A 22,182-nucleotide genomic window follows, 5' to 3' on the forward strand; every position below is an offset into this window, starting at 1 on the left:
GTGCGGATCTGGCCGGAATCGACAGCACAATCTTCCAGATGATCCATCAGTGCGATAATGGATCCTGGTGTAGGCGAATCATCAACGGATTCTGGAAGGGGTAACCGACTCATGGCATCTGCATTTGTGAAAGACGAACCGGGCTTATAGCATATGGTGTAGTCATAAGCAGCAAGAAACAGGGACCAGCGGATGATCCTGGGCAGTAGTGTGTCAGATGTCGCCTTAGTTGGACCAAACAGACTGATCAGCGGCTTGTGATCAGTGCGAATCGTGAAATGATGTCCAAGAAGGTACTGGCGAAATTTGCTGACGCCGAAAACGATTCTGAATCCTTCCTTGTCAAGTTGGGAATAGTTCTTCTCTGCCGGGGACAACGTTCTGGATGCAAATGCAACAGGTCTTTCCGTACCATCAGGCATCACCTGTGATAATACACTCCCCACTCCATACCGACAGGCATCGTATGTCAGCACAAGATCCTTCTCTGGATCAAAATGAACGAGAACATTGGACGATTTGAGCAGATCTTTAGAGGTCTGGAATGCTGATTGTTCAGTAGACACCCAGCTCCAGGAGACTCCTTTCCTCAAAAGCCGATAAAGGGGGCCCAAAATGTCGGTCACATTCGGGATGTAACGACCATAGAACTGAAGCAAACCGAGGTATGACTTCAATTCGGTCACGTCTCGTGGGGCAGGAGCATCCTTGATAGCTCGGACTTTCTCATCTGTCGGGTGTAGACCCTCGGCATCAATCGTATGACCCAGGTACGTGACTGATGGCACCATAAACTTGCACTTGTCTCGACGCAAACGTAGGCCGGACTCTGAAATCTTCTTCAGAACTCTATCCAGGTTTTGTAGATGTTCCGCGTCCGTACGACCAGTAACCAGAATATCATCCTGGTAACAAACGACGTTGCGTTCGGCGGCAAACAAACTGTCCATGACACGCTGATAAATTCCAGGTGCAGATTTCACTCCAAAACTGAGTCGGTGGTACCTGTACAACCCACGATGTGTGTTGATGGTAAGATACTGTTTCGAATTCTCGTCCAAGCGGAGCTGTAGATAGACAAATTTGAGATCGAGTTTCGTAAAAGTCTTGCTTCCCATGAGACGAGCATAGAGCTCTTCGATCCTCGGGATTGGATATTTATCCAATGAAGAACACTTGTTCACGGTCATTTTATAATCTCCACATATGCAGATGGACTGGTCCGATTTGATGACAGGAATGATGGGCGCCGCCCATTCGGCATACTGGATTTGCTCGATGATGCCCAGATTTTGAAGATGATCCAGTTCCTTGTCAATCCGCTCCCGCAGGGCGAAAGGGACTGGGCGAGCTCTGCAAAATATAGGATTGGCATCCCGGTCAACACTGAGTTTAGCCGTATGTCCTTTCAAGGTTCCAAGCTCATCCTTGAAGACATCCAGGTACGTATCCAGCACATTTGTGAGTGTGTATGCTGCGGTAGGAGAAACGTTGTCTGCCCGGAGTTGATGAATGCTTTTCCACTTCAGTTGAATTATGCTCAACCAGTTCCTGCCGAGTAAGAAAGGGCCCTTTCCAGGAATGACGATCAGGGGTAGGTGAAACTCACGGTTATCGTAGCCCACCATGACGTCACATGTACCGCAGGGAACAATCTTCTCACCTGTATAGGTGGAGAGTCCATAGGTAGTAGGTTTCAGATGGGGTCGGTCCGCATCACTCCACAGGTTTGTGAAAACTGCATGGCTGATGAGCGAGACTGCCGCACCAGTGTCGACCTCCATTTGCAATGGTCGATTGTTGACGACAACAGTGGCAACAAGAGGGTCCCGCTTATGGTGAGAATCAATATTAAACAGGTCACACGATTCTGAGTTGTTGGAAAGAGAGCTCACCTGGTCACACTCAGGTTCCTCCGAACTGATAAACTGATGAATCTTCTTGATAGCAGCGTTCCCTTTTCCCGATTTGCGAGTGATGCAAGCTGGAGCAATATGGCCAGTTTTCGAACAGAAATGGCAGGTTGCATCTTTGAACCGACACGTTTCCGGAGGGTGCTTTCCGTTGCACCGAAAACATTTGTTGTGTGTTTGAGACTGCACTGGCTTCTGACGAGGAGACTTGTTCCAACGTTTTGGCTGAACATGATCCAACCGATTCACAGCAGTGCTGGTACCAGACGAGCGAGTGGCACCGATGCTTGTAGCTTTGCGTTCAGCACTTCCCATGGAAATGGCGGTGTCTCTGGCATTTTAGAACGTCAGTCTTCTCTCAGCAAGCAGGCGTCTTAGTTCGGTGCCTTAACGACGGAACTGGCCGAAATAGTTACACGTCGGACAAAAGCACCAAATTTTTTTTGGACAGTCCCACATATGTGATTTTTGCCTAAGCTCCAAAAAATTCGATGCATCTGAGGGCTGTGGCGTCACAATGACGTCACACAGTGTTACAAATGCTGGACTGGGTTAACAGGCGCTCCTACTTGTTATGTGGTCCCACTTTTTGTGTTTCATGTACTATTTCGCGTGGTACTAAAGCTTATAAATTTGTTAATAAGCATTTCAATGAATTTTGTCATGCTCTAAGGACCTTTTCCAAGCTAAAATACAGCATTTTATTGTAGCCGATAGAATATAATGTTCGTTGCTGTACTCGCACTCGTATAACGCATTGTTGCTCCCAGTCATAACCAACAGAATTAAACAACTTATCTTCACTGTTTTTTCTTAGATGATGTTGATGTGGTAAAGAAAAGGACACCCCACCACAGGTCGATATGGATTGGACAGCTTGTGTTATCTGTCAGAGAAGTACCCCAGAGCAGCTTAATTGTCCACAAAATCGCCAAAGCTGTGATGCTTTATCAGTTTACAAGGCATTCTTCGAAAATGTCGAGGAATTCAAAACCTTGGATGCACTACCCGTGCGCATTGAGTTCGGGACTGATGCAACACTGGAACAGTTCCTTTCAAACAAGGCCTCTTGGCATTGTTCATGCCACCAGAAATTTAACAATGCTAAACTCAAGAGAGCAAGAGAAAAAAAAACAACAGGTAAACAAGACATCAGACACAACTACTCGCCGATCAATCAGGCAATCAGCACCGGGAAGCAAGGATGTTTGCATTTTTTGTGAACAAACCTCGATAACCAAGCTTCATGAGTTTTCAACATTCTCTGCAGATCAGTCATTGAGAGATATGGCACTTGAAATGCAAGACCAGCGAATGCTTTCAGTACTAGCTGGGGGCGATTTGATTGCCTTGGAAAGTAAGTATCACATGTCTTGTCTCACGCAATTGTTACGTGCTCCTCCCCAAACCCCGGTCACGGTGTACCTCCGTCCTCCGAGCCCCGAAAGGAGTCACGGCAGAAAGATGTGTTATTCTGTGTGTCAATGACCAATGGTGAAACCACACCAATTGTTACGAAAAAACAAGTATTGTATTAAGGTCAAACAAGAATAACAGCACAAGAACAATATTAATCAATTGTACAACAAATATTATATCATTCCTATGATGGTACCATCAGTTTCTTACTATATAACTCACTGTGCTCCAAGTGAGTGAAAATAACATTCCCAAAGTCTCTGTCCCGGCACCAAGCCAAAGTCGATCCACGCTCCGGTGATCGCAAGAAAAATGTCGTATCGAGACCAGAAGCCAGCTTGGCTGACAGTCATGCTGCCAAAGAGGCACAAAGGTGCCCCCAAAAGGCGACTGGGAAATCACACCTTCGGGTATGAACGTTCAACGGCTCCCAAACGGAAAAAACCACAAATTCCCAATCGAAATCCACGTTACACACGCAAACCAGGCTAACGGCTGGGTGTGGTGAAATGGCTGGAGTGAGGTGAAAAGGCTGGAGCGATGCAAAATGGCAGGAGCGAGGCAAAATGGCCGACGGGCCCGTACTGGAGGCGTACCTGCACTCCAACAACGATTCTCTTCGGAATCAACCGCAAAACCTGTCACGCAGGTTTATCTGTCACAACGATCACAACTCTGTTGCAGGAATCCCTTTCCCAGGAAACCCAAAGTTCGCTCGTGACCCCCGTTCGCCAGCGTCTCCTCGAGACCTCAAAGCAGCTCGGCTTTTCTTCCCGACCTCACTTGCTCCGCTTTTTTTTTTGCTCTTCTTCTTCCGGTTTCTTCCGATCCCGTTTCCGGTTTCTTTTAAAACACTATTTTTTTACCTTTTGAAAACAGTTATCTCCATTTCACTTAAACGATAACAATAATAGTATATGGAACCAAAAATGCTTACAGTGGATGAAAACCACAACGACGGAAGTGATGAATCCGTAACACAATACAGAAATCAGTACCGAACTCACCAACGGCAAATGAATACAGATACAAGCACAGGCGTCGAACGAGCTAAAGCAAGAGCTTTTGCCAAGCTTGTATCGCACATAGAAAGTTTGATTGAGGATGGAACATTTCTTTTCAAGCTGGGTGACCTCCATCAATTGTTCCAGACCAGGGTTATTGAGCTTGGCTGTGATAGTTCATTGGACAAGACACGATTCAAAACCAGGCTCCTCCATCATTTCATGGATATGGGTTTACAAGAACAGTCAGATGGTAAAAACATAATTCTTGTATTTCCAGAAGGTATGCGTGACATGCTTAAACAGACTTTAGAGGAAGACAACTATGAATCAGAAGCTCCTCAGTTTGCCAAGGTTGCAAAAATGTGCAGGAAAGAATTTCTTGCGGAAGAGGGGTGTGCTTTTTCTGGAAATTTGACTGAGTGCCAGAGGAACAGCTTGCCCAACACGACACTGCTTGTGGCGATGATTCTGTATGGACCAAGGGTTGATGGATCAATCGAATATCCCCAGGCATGTCTTTCCATAGCACAACTGTTACTTCATAACAGTAAGAAACGAACTCCTTCCGCAGCCTCAAGTTGTCGATACAGTACTGACAAAGAGCCTCCGCTCCCGGTATATGTCGGTATGAAGATACACGCTGCTACCAGACAAAGAACATTAGTGGAACACCTTGCCAATCTGGGTTTGAGCATTTCCTACAGTCGTGTGCTTAAAATAGAAAATCAGTTGGCCCTATCCGCATGTGAGCAATTTAAGATTGATGGTGTTGTAATGAAATTGTGTCTTAGTTGAACACAGGTGCTATGCTGTCTCCGACCACTGAGGGGCTTCCATAAGAACTCGGACGGACGTCGCTCCGATTCATTCCTGTGACATTTATTCTGTGTGGTAGTGCATATTCGAATGGTGCGTATTGCTAGATGTTCCAGGCTTGCTTGTACCAATTGCCAATTCATTATTACTTCTATGATTACGGTATACTGATATTATTCTTGTTGGTTTCTTACAGGTGTTCCTAGAGATCGATTCTGAATTAAACCTACGATTGGGACAATGTTGTAGATCTGATTTTTACAACAGGTGTAGTGTGTCCACCCAACTTAAGAAACGGTTTATTCACAGTCAGGGCTCTGGACAATATTGACCACGATCCGGCATCTACTGCAGCCAAGGTGTCGTTTCATGGAACTGGTATTAGCATTACACAATTCCCAACCCTCCATGATCCTGTAATACCTGGACAAACAATTCTCGTCGAGAAAGACCCAGACACCAAACCATATCTTCCAGACTCGTTTGCAATAGTACAGGCATTAAATGTGAACATGACATCCACACGAATCCCTGCAGTACAAACAACGTCACACAATGGGCCACTGGGGGAAGCGAAGTTCAAAGAAGATGAATGGGTGCAGCGTGCCATTACACCTCTCAAGAAGGATACCCTACAAAATGGCGATGCTTTATCTTGGGCGGCGTATCACGCATCCACTCAGCCCCCCCCCCCCCCGCCCCCCGACGAACCCACCAGCTATTACCGCGCCTCTACCTCCATTTGCTGAGAAGGCCGACACTCCTTCTATGATTAAGCACGGAATGCATGTTTTAAAGTCTGCCACAGAATTCCTCAACCCGGGCCAAATCCCGGTTCCAGCCAGCGATTGTCCCATTTTTGCAAACCCTAAGTATATCCAGTGGAATTTTTCAGAAACCCATGGAGAAGACAAACTCATTATCATGTTTGGCGGGCTTCATATTGAAAAAGCTTTGTGGAACACTCTTGGGGACTTTTTAGCAGATAGTGGCTGGACTAACACACTCACTGATTCTGGCATAGCAACGACTTGCAAGGCCGATTCATTTCTCAAAGCAGCCCACATCACAAGAACGAGACATGCTCACCAAGTGACTGCGTTGGTACTGTCAAAATTACAACGTGACGCATATGGGACTCATCTTAATTCCTCCGATGTAACAGATGACTTTAATAAATGGAAATGGCAAATGATAGAGAAAAGCCCAACCTTTCAGTTCTGGGATACTGTGCTTCGCCCAGAACTCACTATCCTCGTCTTCATTCGTGCTCAAAGAGAGAACAATTTCCATCTGTATGTCGAGGCTTTGGGAGCGCTGATGTTTCTTTTCTTTGCTCTCGATCATTACAACTACTCTCGCTGGATTTCGGTACATATCCGAGAGATGCAGTCGCTGCCTGCTGCCATACGTTATATTTCACCAAGTGTTGGGTGGTTAATAAGACAAATCACAGATTTTCTTTTCTGCCAATTGATCAGGTCCATGAGCAAGAAAATGCAAAGGTCAAGGGCGTCGGAGGTGTAATAGGCCTGACAGCAAACCCGAATGCTCTTAGGCGTTGGATGATTTCCAGACCTGAGCAAGCTCGGCTGCTCAACGTATTCGAGAACACTTATCTCGCGAGAACAAACCACGAAATCAATTACCACCATCACGAGGAGGGATTATTCACACAGGAGTTGTTCAAAAACCAGACCAACGAATTATTAAATGTTATAACAGAGTACAGCAACCCATTTATGGATGAATGCCCTGAGCTAATCGTGTTACACGAGACTGTGTGGATGAGTCTGTGGTAAACACAATTCGCAACATGGAACAGTTTAGGGGAGCTGCAGTACTACAAGTTTAGGAAGGAAGTACTTGACGAAAGATCGAAACTTATCCAAGACCCCATTAAGAAAAACAACTTGCCACTTTTCAAATCGCCGAAACGAACAGTAAATTCAAAAGCGAAACAAATTGCTGCCCTTCGCAATGATGTAAACTTATTTGGGCGTCTGTATATAGCAAACCAGCTAAGGGAAAGTGACCCAGACCTCTTTTTCAGCCATGAAAATCAGCTCCATCCTCCATCACTGTCGGCATTTGGAAAACTTCGTACAGGAACGAAGTCTGACCTGCTTGACTGTTTGGACAGCAGCGAACAGCCTAATCCACCAAACCACTTTGACGTCAAAATCCTTGATGGTGCAGCAATTGTCCATAGTTTGCCAACTTCATCTTCGTCCACTTTCAAGGATTATGCTGAAGGTGTATTCAAACCGTTCATGCGGCAAGAGTTAGACAAGGTCAGTCGGTTAGATCTGGTATGGGATCGATATTTACCGAGTAGTATCAAAGAGTCAACACGTGATAAGAGAGGCTCTGGAGTAAGAAAGAAGGTATCGCCACAGACTAAAATACCATCCAACTGGAAGGACTTCCTACGAGATTCCAGGAACAAAGAAGAGCTTTTTGATTTCTTATCCCAGGTCGTTGATGGGGAAGAGTGTCCTCCTGACAAGGAAATGTACATCAATGCAGGTGTATTGGTTTGCTTTGACATAAATTATTTCCTTAACATATCTGAAAATTATATTCGATAACTTATGTTCCGTTTCTTTTTACTGTTCAGACCGCTCAGTAATATCCATCGGTAGCAGTGATCCAATGCCGGATTGTTCACACGAAGAAGCAGACACACGAATTGTAGTTCATGTAGTTCACGCACTGAAAAATGGCTCCAACAGACTTCTTGTACGCACTGTAGAAACGGATGTCATTGTCATCATCGTCAGTCTATTTTTCAAGTTGCTGGCACGTTATCCAGAAATGGATATATGGGTTGCATTCGCTATGGGAAAAGCCTTCCGTTATGACCACATCAACACTGTCACCAGCAGTCTCGGTGAGAAAACATCTCGTGCGCTTCCGTTGTTCCATGCCTTCAGTGGGTGTGACACAATTTCAAGTTTCTTCAACAAAGGAAAAAAAGAGTTCATGGAAAGCTTGGAAAGCATATCCACTGGCTGCAGAGGCTTTTAATACCATGGTCGACAAGCCGTTTGATCCAGTGGAAACATCGTCTAGAACCTTTCAGATCATAGAACGGCTTACGGTTGTCTTATATGATCAAACCAGCAATGTGGACATGGTAAACGAGGCCCGTCGAGATCTGTTCTGCAAGAAAAGCAGGAGTCTGGAGAACATCCCTCCTCCGCAGGTAAATACTCTATTTTGTTGTTATATCAACAAACTTTTTCTCTCATGACAGCATTTTAATCCTGTGTTACGTCTTTGTAGAATGCCTTACATCAGCACATGAAAAGAGTCGCCTATCAAGGAGCGATCTGGACCACAAGTGAACAGTACAATCTACAGATTCCGTCTCCCAGGGGTTGGGGGTGGACAATGGAGGATAATAAGTGGTTACCAGTGTGGATAACTATCCCACAAGCAGCGGACGCCTGTACGGAACTCATAAAATGCAACTGCAAATCGGACATAGGCTGTTTGAGATGCAAATGCTCCAAAGTCGGACTACCATGTACTGACGATGACGTCGTCAGTCACCGTCATCATGTCTTGACGTCTTGAGTCTTGACATCAAAAAAGGATATTTGAGAAAATATCGCCTCATCGAAAACAAATATCATCGAACAGCACTGTTGCATATCGTTTGAAAATGATGATGTTTTATGTCACGTGGTTTGGCAGCCATCTTGGATAGAAAAACTAACCTTAACCGATCAACACAAAACTTCACAAATGTGATTCCCTGCCCATACATATGCAGAGTGTACATTTTAAAGGTCATTTGTCATGTGGTATGGCAGCCATATTAGCTTGAAAGGCGATATTTAAAACAATCCCTTCTCTGAAACTGCTTCACCGATCGATGAACGTCATGACGACGTCAAGATGTCAAGACGTCAAGATGAGGCACCTTGAAGGCGATGAGGCGATGACCTGTGCTGTTGCAAATGTCAAAAATAAGCTAATTATTTGCCATGGAATACTGTTCTGGCTCTTTTTTAACGGTCTTGCTTCCGATCTCGTCATTATAACTCTCATACTACAAACATGCGTGCACTTCAATAAACACAAGGTTGCTGAATACACCAAAAATGTCATTTTCTAGCTAAATGACGTCATTATGACGTCAAAATGACGCCATTCTAACGTCATTTTAGCTTCAATTTTTATAACACTTCGTTTGTCATCAGTGTATATGTATTTCATTAAAAACACAATTGCTGAACATTTGGTACCTGTTTTTTCCTGTTGATTATCCACAAAATGCTATTTTCGGCAATATGACGTCATAAACGACGCCATTTCAGCTTCCAGATTCACGGAATGTTTGGAGCTTAGCTTTTTCTCAACAAGTGACCTCATGCAGGGATTGTGTAAAAAAAATGGTGTTTTTGTCCAGTGTGTAACAATCCATTTACTAAGGTACCAGACGATCTATTAGTGCGGTCATCGGACATGCCAACCACCAGCAAATCACGGAGCATGTCATCAATCGTGTACCCAAACTCACACAGATGTGACAGTTTTTTGAGGTGTGCAATGAAGTCTGCGATCGACTGACCTTGCTGCTGTCTGCACATGTAAAAATTAAACCGACACAGGATGACTGAAGGAGATGGATTACAATGTTCCTTCAAAGCGGCCTTGAGCTGTGCATACGTGAGCTCCTGGATTGTCCGAGGCCGAATCAGGTTTTTAACGAGTGTGAACGTCTCACCTCCGCAAACGGACAGGAAGACGGCCTTCATCCGGGCTTCGGTCGCGATGCCGTTCGTCTCGAAGGAGAAAGACAACCGCTCGGAATACGTGTCAAAATCTCGCTCATTAGGGTCGAATTCATCGATATGGCCAAAATAAGTCATGGTCTCGATGTTTATCCTCGTCGCCAAGGAAGGTATCTCGACAAACTACGATCGATTGGAGCACACGTTTATTGACTCTGCTGATACAGGCCTGATTAACCGAACCATCCGAGCTGGGGCGGAGGGATACCATGTGGTCACGGTGTAGGGATACAACGGTGAATATTTGCAGCTTCATACATGACAAAGGGGTGAAAGGCAAGAAACACCCCAAGTAAGAGTTGACCCGGCACCGGAAATCCGTCGATCAGAGCACTCGACCATATTTGCATGTTATATAATCCAAGACAAGATGATGCCGCGGCAGATCACTCAGGCCTTTGCACAGTTTTTTCGTCGAATCCAATTCCCTCTCCAATCGAAAACATTAGAAATTTAACACGGAACACACCACCTGTTCGCTTTCCCATCGACCCAAAACGAGTGCGTCCGTTGTGTACCTTGTCCGAGCACGTACGTTGTGTACCTGTTGTCTCTTACAATCCCCGCTTACGGCTTACCTGCTGTGGTGGTCGGGATGTCACACAACGAACCAGCATGAACACCACAATGGGAATGAACCACATCTCTCGTCCACACCAATCCACGAATGAAGCTTTAACCACAGAGCTTTGTCTTAAGAGTTCTCTATTGCAGGAATTCTCATTGTGACAAATAGCAAACAAAGTGACGTCACATTGGACTGTGGCCACGCCCCCTATGCATTTTTTATATTAATAACCTGTATATTCATTTATTTATTTATTGATCCGAATACTCTCTTTCGGTGAAAACCACGTGGTCCAAAGTTTGAACACCACGAGTTTTATATTTTTCAAATATTTTACACCGAGTAGAGAATTAAAAACGTTCACGTCATAAGTTGGGACACTCAAGTTACCGACATTCCATAACATACACCTGATCATTTAATTAATGTTATTATTAATAACTAGCAACGGTACCCGCCCCATGGGCGGGGTTCAATTGGGAGGCCCAAATGAAAAGGCAAAATATCAGAAATTGAAGGTTTCTTTATTTTAAACGATTCATATAAACATCCGTTGAATCATATTACACGCAAATCATCAAAATCTAAACAGTATCTTTAGAATTTCAATAAAAGCCACATCACTGTTCATATCGGTAAATATTATTCCATCGTGTTTCAAATCGTGATCGATACCCTATGATCGTGATGATCGCGAATCGTGATCGATAATCGTGTTCACAATCGCTATGTCGTATGGCGTATGTAATTATATGGATTATTTTTATTTGCGAAAATGAAAAGGTATCATCGGGTTGATGAAACATCCGACATTTCTCGCGGTATTTCCCTCTTGCACGTCACACCTGTCCCAATGATACTGTAGCACACTGATACCATCTGTGTAAAAAATGGGACGGGCACGCAGATATTTCAGGACTCGTGCTTTGATGTCTTCTTCATTCAAAAAACATCAATGGGCTGACAGGATTGCCCAGGTCCTGGAGGTATGCACCCTGGCCTTCAAGCTGTCTCGCCGGGGTTTCAATCCCAACCCAGCTAATAATTATGAATTATGATACTGGTGTTTCACAGGTAGATTGAATCATCAATATGCGTGTGCTGTCCTTTGGATGTACGTTAAACTGGGTGTCCAGGTGAATGAGATCATTAAGGTCCCAAAACACTTTTGCCCAAATCTTTCCTCCTGTTGGCTGAAGCTCGAATTTTTTGGTGGTGGCAACCAACAATGTCTCCATTGCATGTTGGCTCAACTTGACTCTGATGTGAAATGATTGACCCAGGTCTCATCACACATCACATTCTGCTTCTTCAAAAAAACAAGACTGCTCGTCTAACAATGGCGTAACCGGTTTTGTTTGATACTTTAGCTGCAGAGGATAGTATGACCCGGGTGGGGATAGTAATTAGCAAACGAGAAAAAGCAATCAGAGATTGCAGACCTTCACCAGGACGTGTTTTCAGTGGGGTTTTTTTTAAGGCTTACAGTTGACCACTTACAGTTGACCGCAGTTCTCATTGCTTCCAGTGGCAGTTTGGAACTCCGCCGTGAGTTTTGCAACTGGGGACAGACGATTTTTACGCATTTCGACACTCGATGGTCCAGTTCTGCGAGCTTGTATGGCCTACCACTTCGTGGCTGAGCTATTGTTGCTCCTAGACGTTTCCACTTCACAATAACAGCTCTTACAGTTGACTGGGGCAGCTCTCGCAGGGCAGAAATTTGACGAACTGACTTGTTGGAAAGGTGGCATCCTATGACGGTGCCACGTTTAAAGTCACTGAGCTTTTCAGTATGGCCCATTCTACTGCCAATGTTTGTCTATGGAGATTGCATGGCTGTGTGCTTGATTAGATATACCTGTCAGCAATGGGTGTGGCTGAAACAGCCGAATTCACTAATTAGAAGGGGTGTCCGCATACTTTTGGCCATGTAGTGAACTTGTCCAAAAATAAATTTGCCAAGTAACACACAGGCTCAAATGCAATACCCTCTCCTCTGGCGAGGATAATAATGTAAGTGTTAAAAAAAATTCAATAAATTCCACATTTCTATCCTGGTTGATTTCCTCAAATGATCTCGAAATTAGTAAATATATTTGATAAGTTTGACAGATATGTTTGATATTACTGACCAATTCGAATATTTCCCAGCAATAAGATGATCATCGCCAAAGGGTATATGTTTGATGTCACTTTTGTATTCATGAAATTGAGTGATTACATGACTATTTGGCACTTGTTGAACTGAGCTGTATCATGTTACCATGAAAAAGGACCTGGCAACGGGCACGGACGCAGATGGTGAGAAACTTAAGGACCCGATGCGGCTCATCGTACCCGTCTTGCTTGATGGAACGGTCTCCGTCCATGACAAGATCCGTGTCATCCTGCTGTACATACTGAACAAAAATGGTGAGTCTCTCCGGGCACAACGACAGCTTCAATTTCTGTTCAGTTTACGTCGTTAACAAGTTGCTGTCTATTGTGAGTGTTAAGCAACGTTTGTCCCACCAGGTGTGACGGAGGAGAACCTTCAGCGGTTGATTGAGCACGCCAAAATTCCCCCGGAAGATGCTGAGATAATCACCAACATGGCCCACCTTGGCGTGCCCATCATCAGCAATGTAGGTATCAAATGTTCACTATGCTGGAGATTATTACCGTTCTATCCCACCTTCCTTTCCTTGAGTCTTTTATCCATAATGGCTTCCATTGATAGAGCAACTGAAAATCAAGGGAAAAAAAATCCTCCATTCATTCCAGTTGTAAAAAAAAGTCTGTCTACTTAGTACATACAGTCACGTGAAAAAGTAAGTACACCCCATGTAAAGTTTTGACTTTTTCAACATATTTCAACATACAGCTATTTGATCTTCATTTCAACAATATTGATAGATAAAGGTGATATAATATAACAAATATCATGAAACATTTACATTTTGTAGTCCATTGTATAATTTAAATAAACATAAATGCAAAATTCGCATGTGGAAAAAGTAAGTACACCCCTAAATTTATCACTACTTCAAATACCTAAAAGTAGAATCAGGTGCACCAGTTCAGGTGCAAATGATTAGAACATCATGAGAGAGGATCTTGGAGGAACCTGTCTTATTTAAACCTCAGACATTTAGTTTGGTCTGCTCTTTGTTGTTGAAGTGTGCGGCGTCACCATGCCTAGATCAAAAGAGCTCTCTGAGGCCTTCAGAAAGAAGGTTATAGATACCTACGAGTCTGGGAAGGGATTTAAAAAGATCTCCAAACAATTTGAAATCAATCATTCGACTGTCCGGAACATCATCTACAAGTGGAGAAGATTCCAAACAACTGCCAACTTGTTCAGGCCAGGCCACCCCAGCAAGTTCAGCCCGAGAGCAGACCGCAATATGCTGAAAGAAGTCTCTAACAACCTCAGAATGTCATCACGGGACCTACAGGTAGCTCTTGCCACTGCTGATGTCAAAGTGCACGAGTCCACCATGAGACAGATGCTGCACAAATTTGATATACACGGGTGGTGTGCCAGGAGGAAACCTTTGCTGTCCGGAAAGAACAGCAGGGCAAGACTAAAGTTTGCCAATGAACACCGAGGCAAAGACCAGCACTTCTGGAACAATCCGCTCTGGACAGATGAGTCAAAGGTTGAGCTATTTGGCCACAGTACCAGAAGACATGTTTGGCGAAAACCAAAGACAGCATTTGACTACAAGAACCTGATACCAACTGTAAAGCATGGTGGTGGAAATATTACGGTTTGGGGCAGCTTTGCTGCATCAGGGCCTGGGCAGCTCACCATCATAGAATCCACTATGAATTCTTCATTGTACCAGAGGGTGCTTCAGGATAATGTGAGGCCATCTGTCAGAAAGTTGAAGCTCAACCGAAGGTGGACCTTGCAACATGACAATGACCCTAAACATACCAGTAAATCCACCAAGAAATGGCTGAGAAGAAAGAAATGGAGGGTTCTGGAATGGCCAAGTCAAAGCCCGGATCTAAATCCCTTCGAGATGTTGTGGGGGGATTTGAAACGAGCTGTGCATGCAAGAAACCCCTCAAACATCACACAGCTGAAAGAATTCTGCATGGAGGAGTGGGCAAAAATTTCTCACAGTCGATGTCAGAGACTGGTAGACAGTTATAAGAAACGCCTACTTGAGGTTGTTTCTGCCAAAGGGGGCAATACCACCTAGGAGAGCCAAGGGTGTACTTACTTTTTCCACATGCGAAATTTGCATTTGTGTTTATTTAAATTATACAATGGACTACAAAATGTAAATGTTTCATGATATTTGTTATATTATATCACCTTTATCTATCAATATTGTTGAAATGAAGATCAAATAGCTCTTTTTAGCTCTTTTTTTAAATTTTAGCTCTTTTAGCTCTAGCTAATTTTTTAGCTTTTATATTACTAGGGCATGCCCGTACTATATATAAGCTAGGACGTGCCCGTACGTGGGTGCCCGTTCCTTGCCAAAAAAAAAAAAAAAAATTTGTGTAGGGGTGTGTGTGTGTAAACATCCTAGGGCGTGCCCGTACGTGGGTGCAAAAAAACATGCGTGCAAACAACAACAACAAAAAAAAACTGAAACCACGTGGCAGTAACGACCACAGAACCCCCCCCCCCTCTATTTACATGAATGGTTTGGTCCATTCGCAACGACCACAGAACCCCCCCCTCTATTTACATGCAATGGTTTGGTCCATTCGCAACGCCAAAGCGAACGGCGAACGGCTAAATCGCCATAGCTCGGTAAGTACTTGTCCGATTAATTTCAAACCTTGAAAAGGCACATCCTCGGGTCCCCAGAAATATACGTGGCAAGTTTAAAGTATATCGGACCCGTGGTTGTCGAGAAACAGCGGTCACAGACAAACGTACAAACGTACAAACGTACAAACGTACAGACAGAGATTACTGGAATTATAGATAGATTAGCTAATTTTAATTTTAAAAGAGCTAGCTTTAAAAGCTTTAGCTTTAAAAGAGCTAAAATAGCTAATAAAAATTTTATTAGCTATTTTATTCTAGCTAATTTTTTTTGCTAAAATTTTAGCTCTTTTAGCTCTTTTAGCTCTTTAGCTCTTTTAGCTTAGCTTTAAAAAATAAATTTTAGCTCTTTCACGAGCCTCGATTCAGTATACAAAAAAAAAAAAAAAAAAAAAAAAAAAATAATAGCTGTATGTTGAAATATGTTGAAAAAGTCAAAGCTTTACATGGGGTGTACTTACTTTTTCACGTGACTGTACATGCCTAAGTGAGGTCGAGGGGCACTAAACTGAGAAAATTAAAATTGACGGAAAGAGAGGGAGGAGTGATAGGACACGGAAAGGAAAGTATGAGACGGTGTGAAAACTCCCACCATCTTTACCTCTGCCAGCCATCAAAGATGGACGGAGGTTGGGTTTTCAACCCTGTCTATTTGTTTGTCTGTGAGCAGGGTATCTCAAAATGTTGTGGACGAGTCGTGACAAAACAAGTTGGATGAGTTGGTTAGGTGACAAGAACAAGCCGATTAGATTTTTGTTCAGGTCCGGATCCAGATATGGCCTATCAGTGGGATCTTGAACATCCTTATCATCACCATATGAAACACCTTGATCAATTCCATATGCGATGCCTTCGCAAGATTCTGGCATCACCCGGCGAGACAGAATACCAAACACCACAATCCTTGACAACTGTCGCATCCAAGGAATTGAGTATTTCCTGATGCAAGCCCAGCTTCGTTGGTCAGGACACCTCACACGCATGGAGGACCATATAATCCCAGGAGCGTTTTTCTATGGACAACTTAAATTTGGTAAGTTTGGTTAATTTTTGGTAAATTTGGTAAATTTGGACAACTATACTCAAGTCTTGGGCCATTCCAGCTGCCACCTGTGAACATCAGGTCACAAACAGGTTAGCTTGCCGTAACATTTGCCGCAAAGACCTGGGCCATTTTGAATGTGGGACACTTGCTACCGCGAGACGGTGGAGGCAAGAAAGGAAAACCTGCCAATGTCCATCTCTGCAAGGCCCAGGCTATACCTGTGATGTTTGTGGTAGACGCTGTGGGTCCCGCATTGGACTATACAGACGTCGCACAATGCTGAGTGAGCACGCCAACGAAGGGAAGAGATTCGTCAAAAAACGACGACTCACACCAAAAGTGGGATACAAAATGTAAACTGTTCATCCGGGCAGAGGTATGCCCTCGACCGAATGCCCTACGAGTTGCACAAGTAAAAGATAGATGGACCCTCAATCGTGTTTTTTTGAAAGCAAGGGTTTGGAAAAGCAAATTCTGTTTACGACATCACACCTTGTAATACTGAGCCTGGTGTTGGCTTAGCGGTTCGGGTGCCGGCTTGGGATCCTTGGATTCTAGGTTCAAATCCGGGTCGATCGCTGAATTAACGCCAGGGGGGTTGACTCAGCCTGTCATCCTTCCGGGGTCGGGAAATTGAGTACCAGTTCACTGGTAATTCCCTGTGTGTTGCAAGAGGCGACTAACAGGGTTGGTGGCAAGAAGAGCATCCTGCCATAAAACATTGCTTCAAAAATGGGACCACGGTGCCAAAAAAAGGCAAAAAAAGGCCAACCCCTGCTCTGCAGGAAAGCTCTGCAGAAAAAAAAATGGCCTCTAAAGGTGGTTCAAACCTTGTAATAGTGCTCTGTGCTTTCTAGTCTACGACCAGGCGCCGGCGTGGACCAGAACGCCGAGAGTGGCCAGGTGAAAAGACGTATCAGCTGCGTGGACCAGAACGCCGAGAGTGGCCAGGTGAAAAGACGTATCAGCTGTCACGCTGGGTTCCTCTACTCAAGGATGTCATGCAAGCAAGTCATCCACTCCCTCTTACCCTGCATTTGAAATGACCACCACTGGTCATTGCAATAGTCTGCACTATATATTGCTTCTCTTTTATTGTTATTTTACTCCCTGCTGTCTCTGCTGGAAAAGCATAAAATAAATTAAGAAGTAATCAGGGAATATTTAATAATTTATTTTCTTTTTCGTTGTATCAATATTGTCACCCCGCGCAAGTGAAGCGAAAACCAGGGTTAATCAATTGGTTCACTTCTGTCTGTCTGTCTGTCTGTCCTTCTATCTACAAACGGCAGTTTATGATTCAGGAACAACTTGATTTCAATTGAATGTTATGTTTTGAACACTAATCGGAACATGAATCGGAAAACAAACCTGCAGTCTAGCAGGTCTTTGGCTTCAATTAATCCCGATTGCGCATGCGCAGAGAGGAGTCAGGTGTATTACACTGTCTACCTGTCTGGCAGTGAAAAACAATTGAAAATCATTCCAAACAGAAACCTTCCTGTTTTTAAGGACGTCATAAAGGACACAAACAACAGGCACGGAAACCGAATGTAAGGTGTTAACTAAGGTGATGTAAAAGACACTGCATCAACAGTGGTACAATTCCGGAATTTTTTTTTTACAACCTTTAAAATCTTTATTTTATTTAAAATTCTATAAAGCCGCACAATGTAGAACACAAATCACCTTGTTGACACTTTCAAAACCCCTTTCGTTGAGTTGTACTTTGACAATATATTATGGCATTTTACATCATAACGACCAATTCAATTTGCCACTCTTGGCACCACCCATGTCCTTGTTTCTCAAGACAGCATTGGTGGAATGGATTCCATGAACTCTCGAGTTGTTCCTGTTATTGTTAATTTCATCATTCAGGATGCGATCGAGGACAAGCTGGACGCTCGACAGTGGCCCTTTGTGTCGCGTAGCACTGCGGGAGGAGCTGCCGGAAGGTAGGCTATGTCCACTGTTTAAGGCCATGACATGTATTGGTATTTTCATTTTCAAAATTATTTTGAAACTGTTAAATGATACCAAAGCAATTTTGCATGATAGAAACTTCCATCATCATTATAAAAACAAACAGCAATTTCTTATGAAAACTCTTTATTTGTACACGCCCGCCATCAAGGAGCTCTCCTACCTATGACACCATAACCCTTTATTACTTCGGCAGTTAAGACCGAAAAATAGGGCGTATCGTCCATTTTTTCAGGAAAGCACCAAATTTGGCACAGATGCAGTATGGACCGAAACAATTATTTTCCTGAGGGGCGCCCAAAAATTCAGAACCCCTGGTGGCCGCCATATTGAATTTCAACATGACCGCCCTCTGTGACCTATTTCCCTCAATAACTTCTATACTATGAGCGATAACACCACAGTTCCAGTGTCTTACCCCATGTTTTCATGGTCTCTGAATCCAATGGGATCAATTGCATAAAGATTGGCATCCATCATCTTTAATTTCAAGATGGCCGCCATGGTGTTTCCATTTTCCTTGAATCTCTCATAGTATTTTAGGTAAAATTTCAATTCCAAGTGATACACATTGTTTTATTGGTCTCTGATAACAATGGAATGGTATTAATTAATCAAAGTTATACACAGTTGCAGTTTTAACTTAAAATATTGTGGGCACTTGAAAGGTGGAGGCTCTCGCACAGACGCGTAGTACTACAAGCACTGTCCATCGCAGTCACACAGTGATGTGCAGGGCAGATTTGCCCTGGAGCATTTACAGTTGCCTTTACAGGCCGACTTACAATGGCAGCTTGTAAGCTCTGAACATGCCTCCTGTATCAGTGGTATTGTGGTCCAAATTGGTGTCCAAGAAGTCCCTGTTTTCATCCAGCCCCAATCAGCTGGTGATGGAAGTTCTGGGTAGGGCACAAGTGCCTGACTCCATATGTGTCCAGCCTGAAAACATGCACGTTTTAGGTGTTGTTCGAAGGCGTCTGCTGTTGGGGGAATGTGATCAATTGTTCTTGCCTTCTTCGTGAACAAGTGTCGGCGCATGTCATTCACTGTCTTTATCTTGGTAGTCCAGTCATAGACGATGGCAACATATCTTTCTATGCTCTGTAGTTCCATAGTAATAGCGTCCACAGATGGCCTATAAGCGAGAGCATGAAAGGTCTGCGTGATGCTGGGGTATGCCTCCCAAGCCTTCCAGGCTGTCTTTTTCCCAATTTGGGCAAAAAATGACACTGTGTCGCAGCCAGTGAAGGCATGAAATAATGGCAAAGACTCGGACTTCCTGCGGCCAAGGCCGGTGGCAATTTTATGGATGGCAAGGTAGCGGTAGCTTTTACCAGTGCCAATGGCAATCCAGAGTTCCTCCACACCGTGTGACTGGTAGGTAAAGTAGTGTGCTATTGCCAAGCACAATACAAGACCAAGACCACTCATAGTATAGAACCTATTGAGGGAAATAGGTCACAGAGGGCGGTCATGTTGAAATTCAATATGGCGGCCACCAGGGGTTCTGAATTTTTGGGCGCCCCTCAGGAAAACAATTGTATAGGTCCATACTACATCTGTGCCAAATTTGGTGCTTTCCTGAAAAAATGAACGATGCTTCCTCTTAACTGCTCTGCTATATGGAGCCTGAGACATGATGATCTGATTTACATTATACAGATTGTTTGAATGAAGGTCAATGAAAGGAATCAATCTTCTTTAAACCAATCTTCACGAAACTTCACCAAATGGTAGATTTGGTGGTCTCACAGAATCCTATTTATTGAGGTCAAAAGGTCAACATAGTCCAAAGGTCAAGCACTTTTTCAGATTTCTAAAATTGTCAATTTTAATTTGATTAACTTAAAATTTGAAGACGATTTGCATATCAGGTCACTGAATTCAACCAGCAATTATTTTTGAGGTCAAACGGATGCTCTACAGAGTGTCTTTCTGCTTTTTATCTTTTGGCAAGCGTCGCTCGATGAGTGATTTTTCATTCTTTGATTACTGAGCTGAACCTTCATTTGCTTTTGTTCATGAATACCACCCTGAGATCCTCTTTGTGTTTTGCCTGCGCATGTTCCGAGTGAGTCACAACCTTTTCGAAATGTTCAAGTCAACACGGAATTTGGTTTGTTGAACAAAATAGCGTCCAATGTTAAAAAGTTCGTCCAATGTTAGAAAGTTCGTCCAATGTTAAAAAGTTTGTCAGCCGATTGTTATGAAAATTTAATGAAAATCCGATGCCGATTGTTATGAAAATTTGAAAACTGATAAATAAAATGATAACATTTGATGTAGAAAAAGTACAAAAAGTTTTAATGAAAACAAAAGCCGCGTCGATGTTACACAATGCCTAGATGCAGCTGTGCCTATAACGTCGATGTTATAGGCACAGGACATTCCTATTGATTCGATTACTTGATGTTATTTTTGTGCAAAGTGAAAATATATCTCGGCAATTTCCCGTGTGTGGCGACGAATTTTTAATATATCTCGGCATTTTCCCGTCTGTTATTTCAGGCGGTGTATGACTGACCATGCCGCGATTTAAAAAAAAAATATATCTCGGCAATTTCCCGTGTGTGGCGACACGTGAACGAAGCTATGCTCCTCTCTCCACATTATTGTGACTACGTATAAATTAAATATTTCATCGTGACGATTGTCATCAAATGGACGAATTTTTAATATATCTCGGCATTTTCCCGTCTGTTATTTCAGGCGGTGTATGACTGACCATGCCGTAATTGTGAAAAAATATATCTCGACAATTTCTCGTGTGTAGCGACACGTGAACGAAGCTATGCTCCTCTCTCCACATTATTGTGACGACGTATAAATTAAATATTTCATCGTGACGATTGTCATCAAATGGACGAATTTTTAATATATATCGGCATTTTCCCGTCTGTTATTTCGGGCGGTGTATGACTGACCATGCCGTGATTGTAAAAAAATATATCTCAATGGACTTGAAGTTACAGGCCTTTGAGAATTCATTTCGTTCTATAAAGGGCAACTTTCATCGGATTTTCTTCCCGTTTTTTTTCAACCGAGTCTAAAACTATGTTAGCGACTGTGAAAAATGAAATGATATATCGAATTTGATTTGAAAGAAAACTGTGTGAGAGAGGAAGACACCACGGGCCTACAAAACAGGCCTCAAAGCTATGCGAGTTAATAAAATGGTGGATATTTGTTTATATGAAGCCTCTCCCACAATGGATGGAGCTATGGTTCCCAGAATGGGTGGAGCTTTGAGGTTTTGTCTTCTCTGCAAGAACAAGAAGAAGAAGAACAAGAAAAACAACAACAACAGCAGAGGGCACTCTATGAGCAGCGTCCGCGACGCAGCTAAAAAGGAAATAAAGTCGAATAAAATAAAGAAATATAAAATTAAAATAAAACAACATGCAAAATATCACAAAAATATACAACAAATGACAAGAACAAATAAAACACATGCAGCTAAAAGCGCTCTATATCAAGGATGAGCAGAGCTTGCTCATGGGAAGGAAAGTTCAAGTAGCTTCCTTGACTACATTGTGAAGATGACCCACAGTGAAAACATGGATATCGGGAAGGAAGATCACAGCAAGCTTGTTCTTCACGTTGTTCTTGGAAGCTCGTTCTCAAGGTAACCAGATATGCGCGAAGCAAGTGAGTCCACATGTGCAGGTGAACCCTTCAGGATACTCTCTGCGTTCAACGCAGTGCCGAACATGAAGAAGGCCTTCAACGAACAGCTCGGTAAGTACGTGGACCAGGCAGCCCTAAAGCGTCGCCGGGCTGGCCAGCCTCAACTGCCGGCAGCAGCACAGAGAAGACCCGCCGGTGTCGCTGCTCAAATGCCACAGT

At 43.4% G+C, this 22,182-nt stretch overlaps 1 protein-coding gene across 1 annotated transcript; it reads left to right on the forward strand.

The window, feature by feature from the left end:
- Positions 1 to 12,704: 12,704 nt before the first annotated feature.
- On the forward strand, positions 12,705 to 17,396 carry LOC137438332 (syntaxin-binding protein 1-like). The gene is made up of 4 exons (XM_078767008.1): positions 12,705 to 12,943; positions 13,046 to 13,155; positions 17,208 to 17,253; positions 17,302 to 17,396. Exons 1-4 carry the CDS (start codon positions 12,796 to 12,798, stop codon positions 17,394 to 17,396), a joined length of 399 nt encoding a protein of 132 aa, XP_078623134.1. The 5' UTR covers positions 12,705 to 12,795.
- The last annotated feature ends 4,786 nt before the right edge of the window (positions 17,397 to 22,182 follow it).

Source organism: Myxine glutinosa, chromosome 13 (assembly GCF_964187855.1).
Source record: "Myxine glutinosa chromosome 13, kmMyxGlut1.1, whole genome shotgun sequence".
In the NCBI taxonomy this organism is placed as follows: domain Eukaryota; kingdom Metazoa; phylum Chordata; class Myxini; order Myxiniformes; family Myxinidae; genus Myxine; species Myxine glutinosa.

Coding starts and splice junctions, on each gene's coding strand:
- LOC137438332 (XM_078767008.1), top strand. CDS start 12,796: ATGAAAAAGGACCTGGCAACGGGCACGGACGCAGATGGTGAGAAACTT. Junction 12,944..13,045: donor GTACATACTGAACAAAAATG/GTGAGTCTCTCC, acceptor TTGTCCCACCAG/GTGTGACGGAGGAGAACCTT. Junction 17,254..17,301: donor AGAACGCCGAGAGTGGCCAG/GTGAAAAGACGT, acceptor GAGAGTGGCCAG/GTGAAAAGACGTATCAGCTG.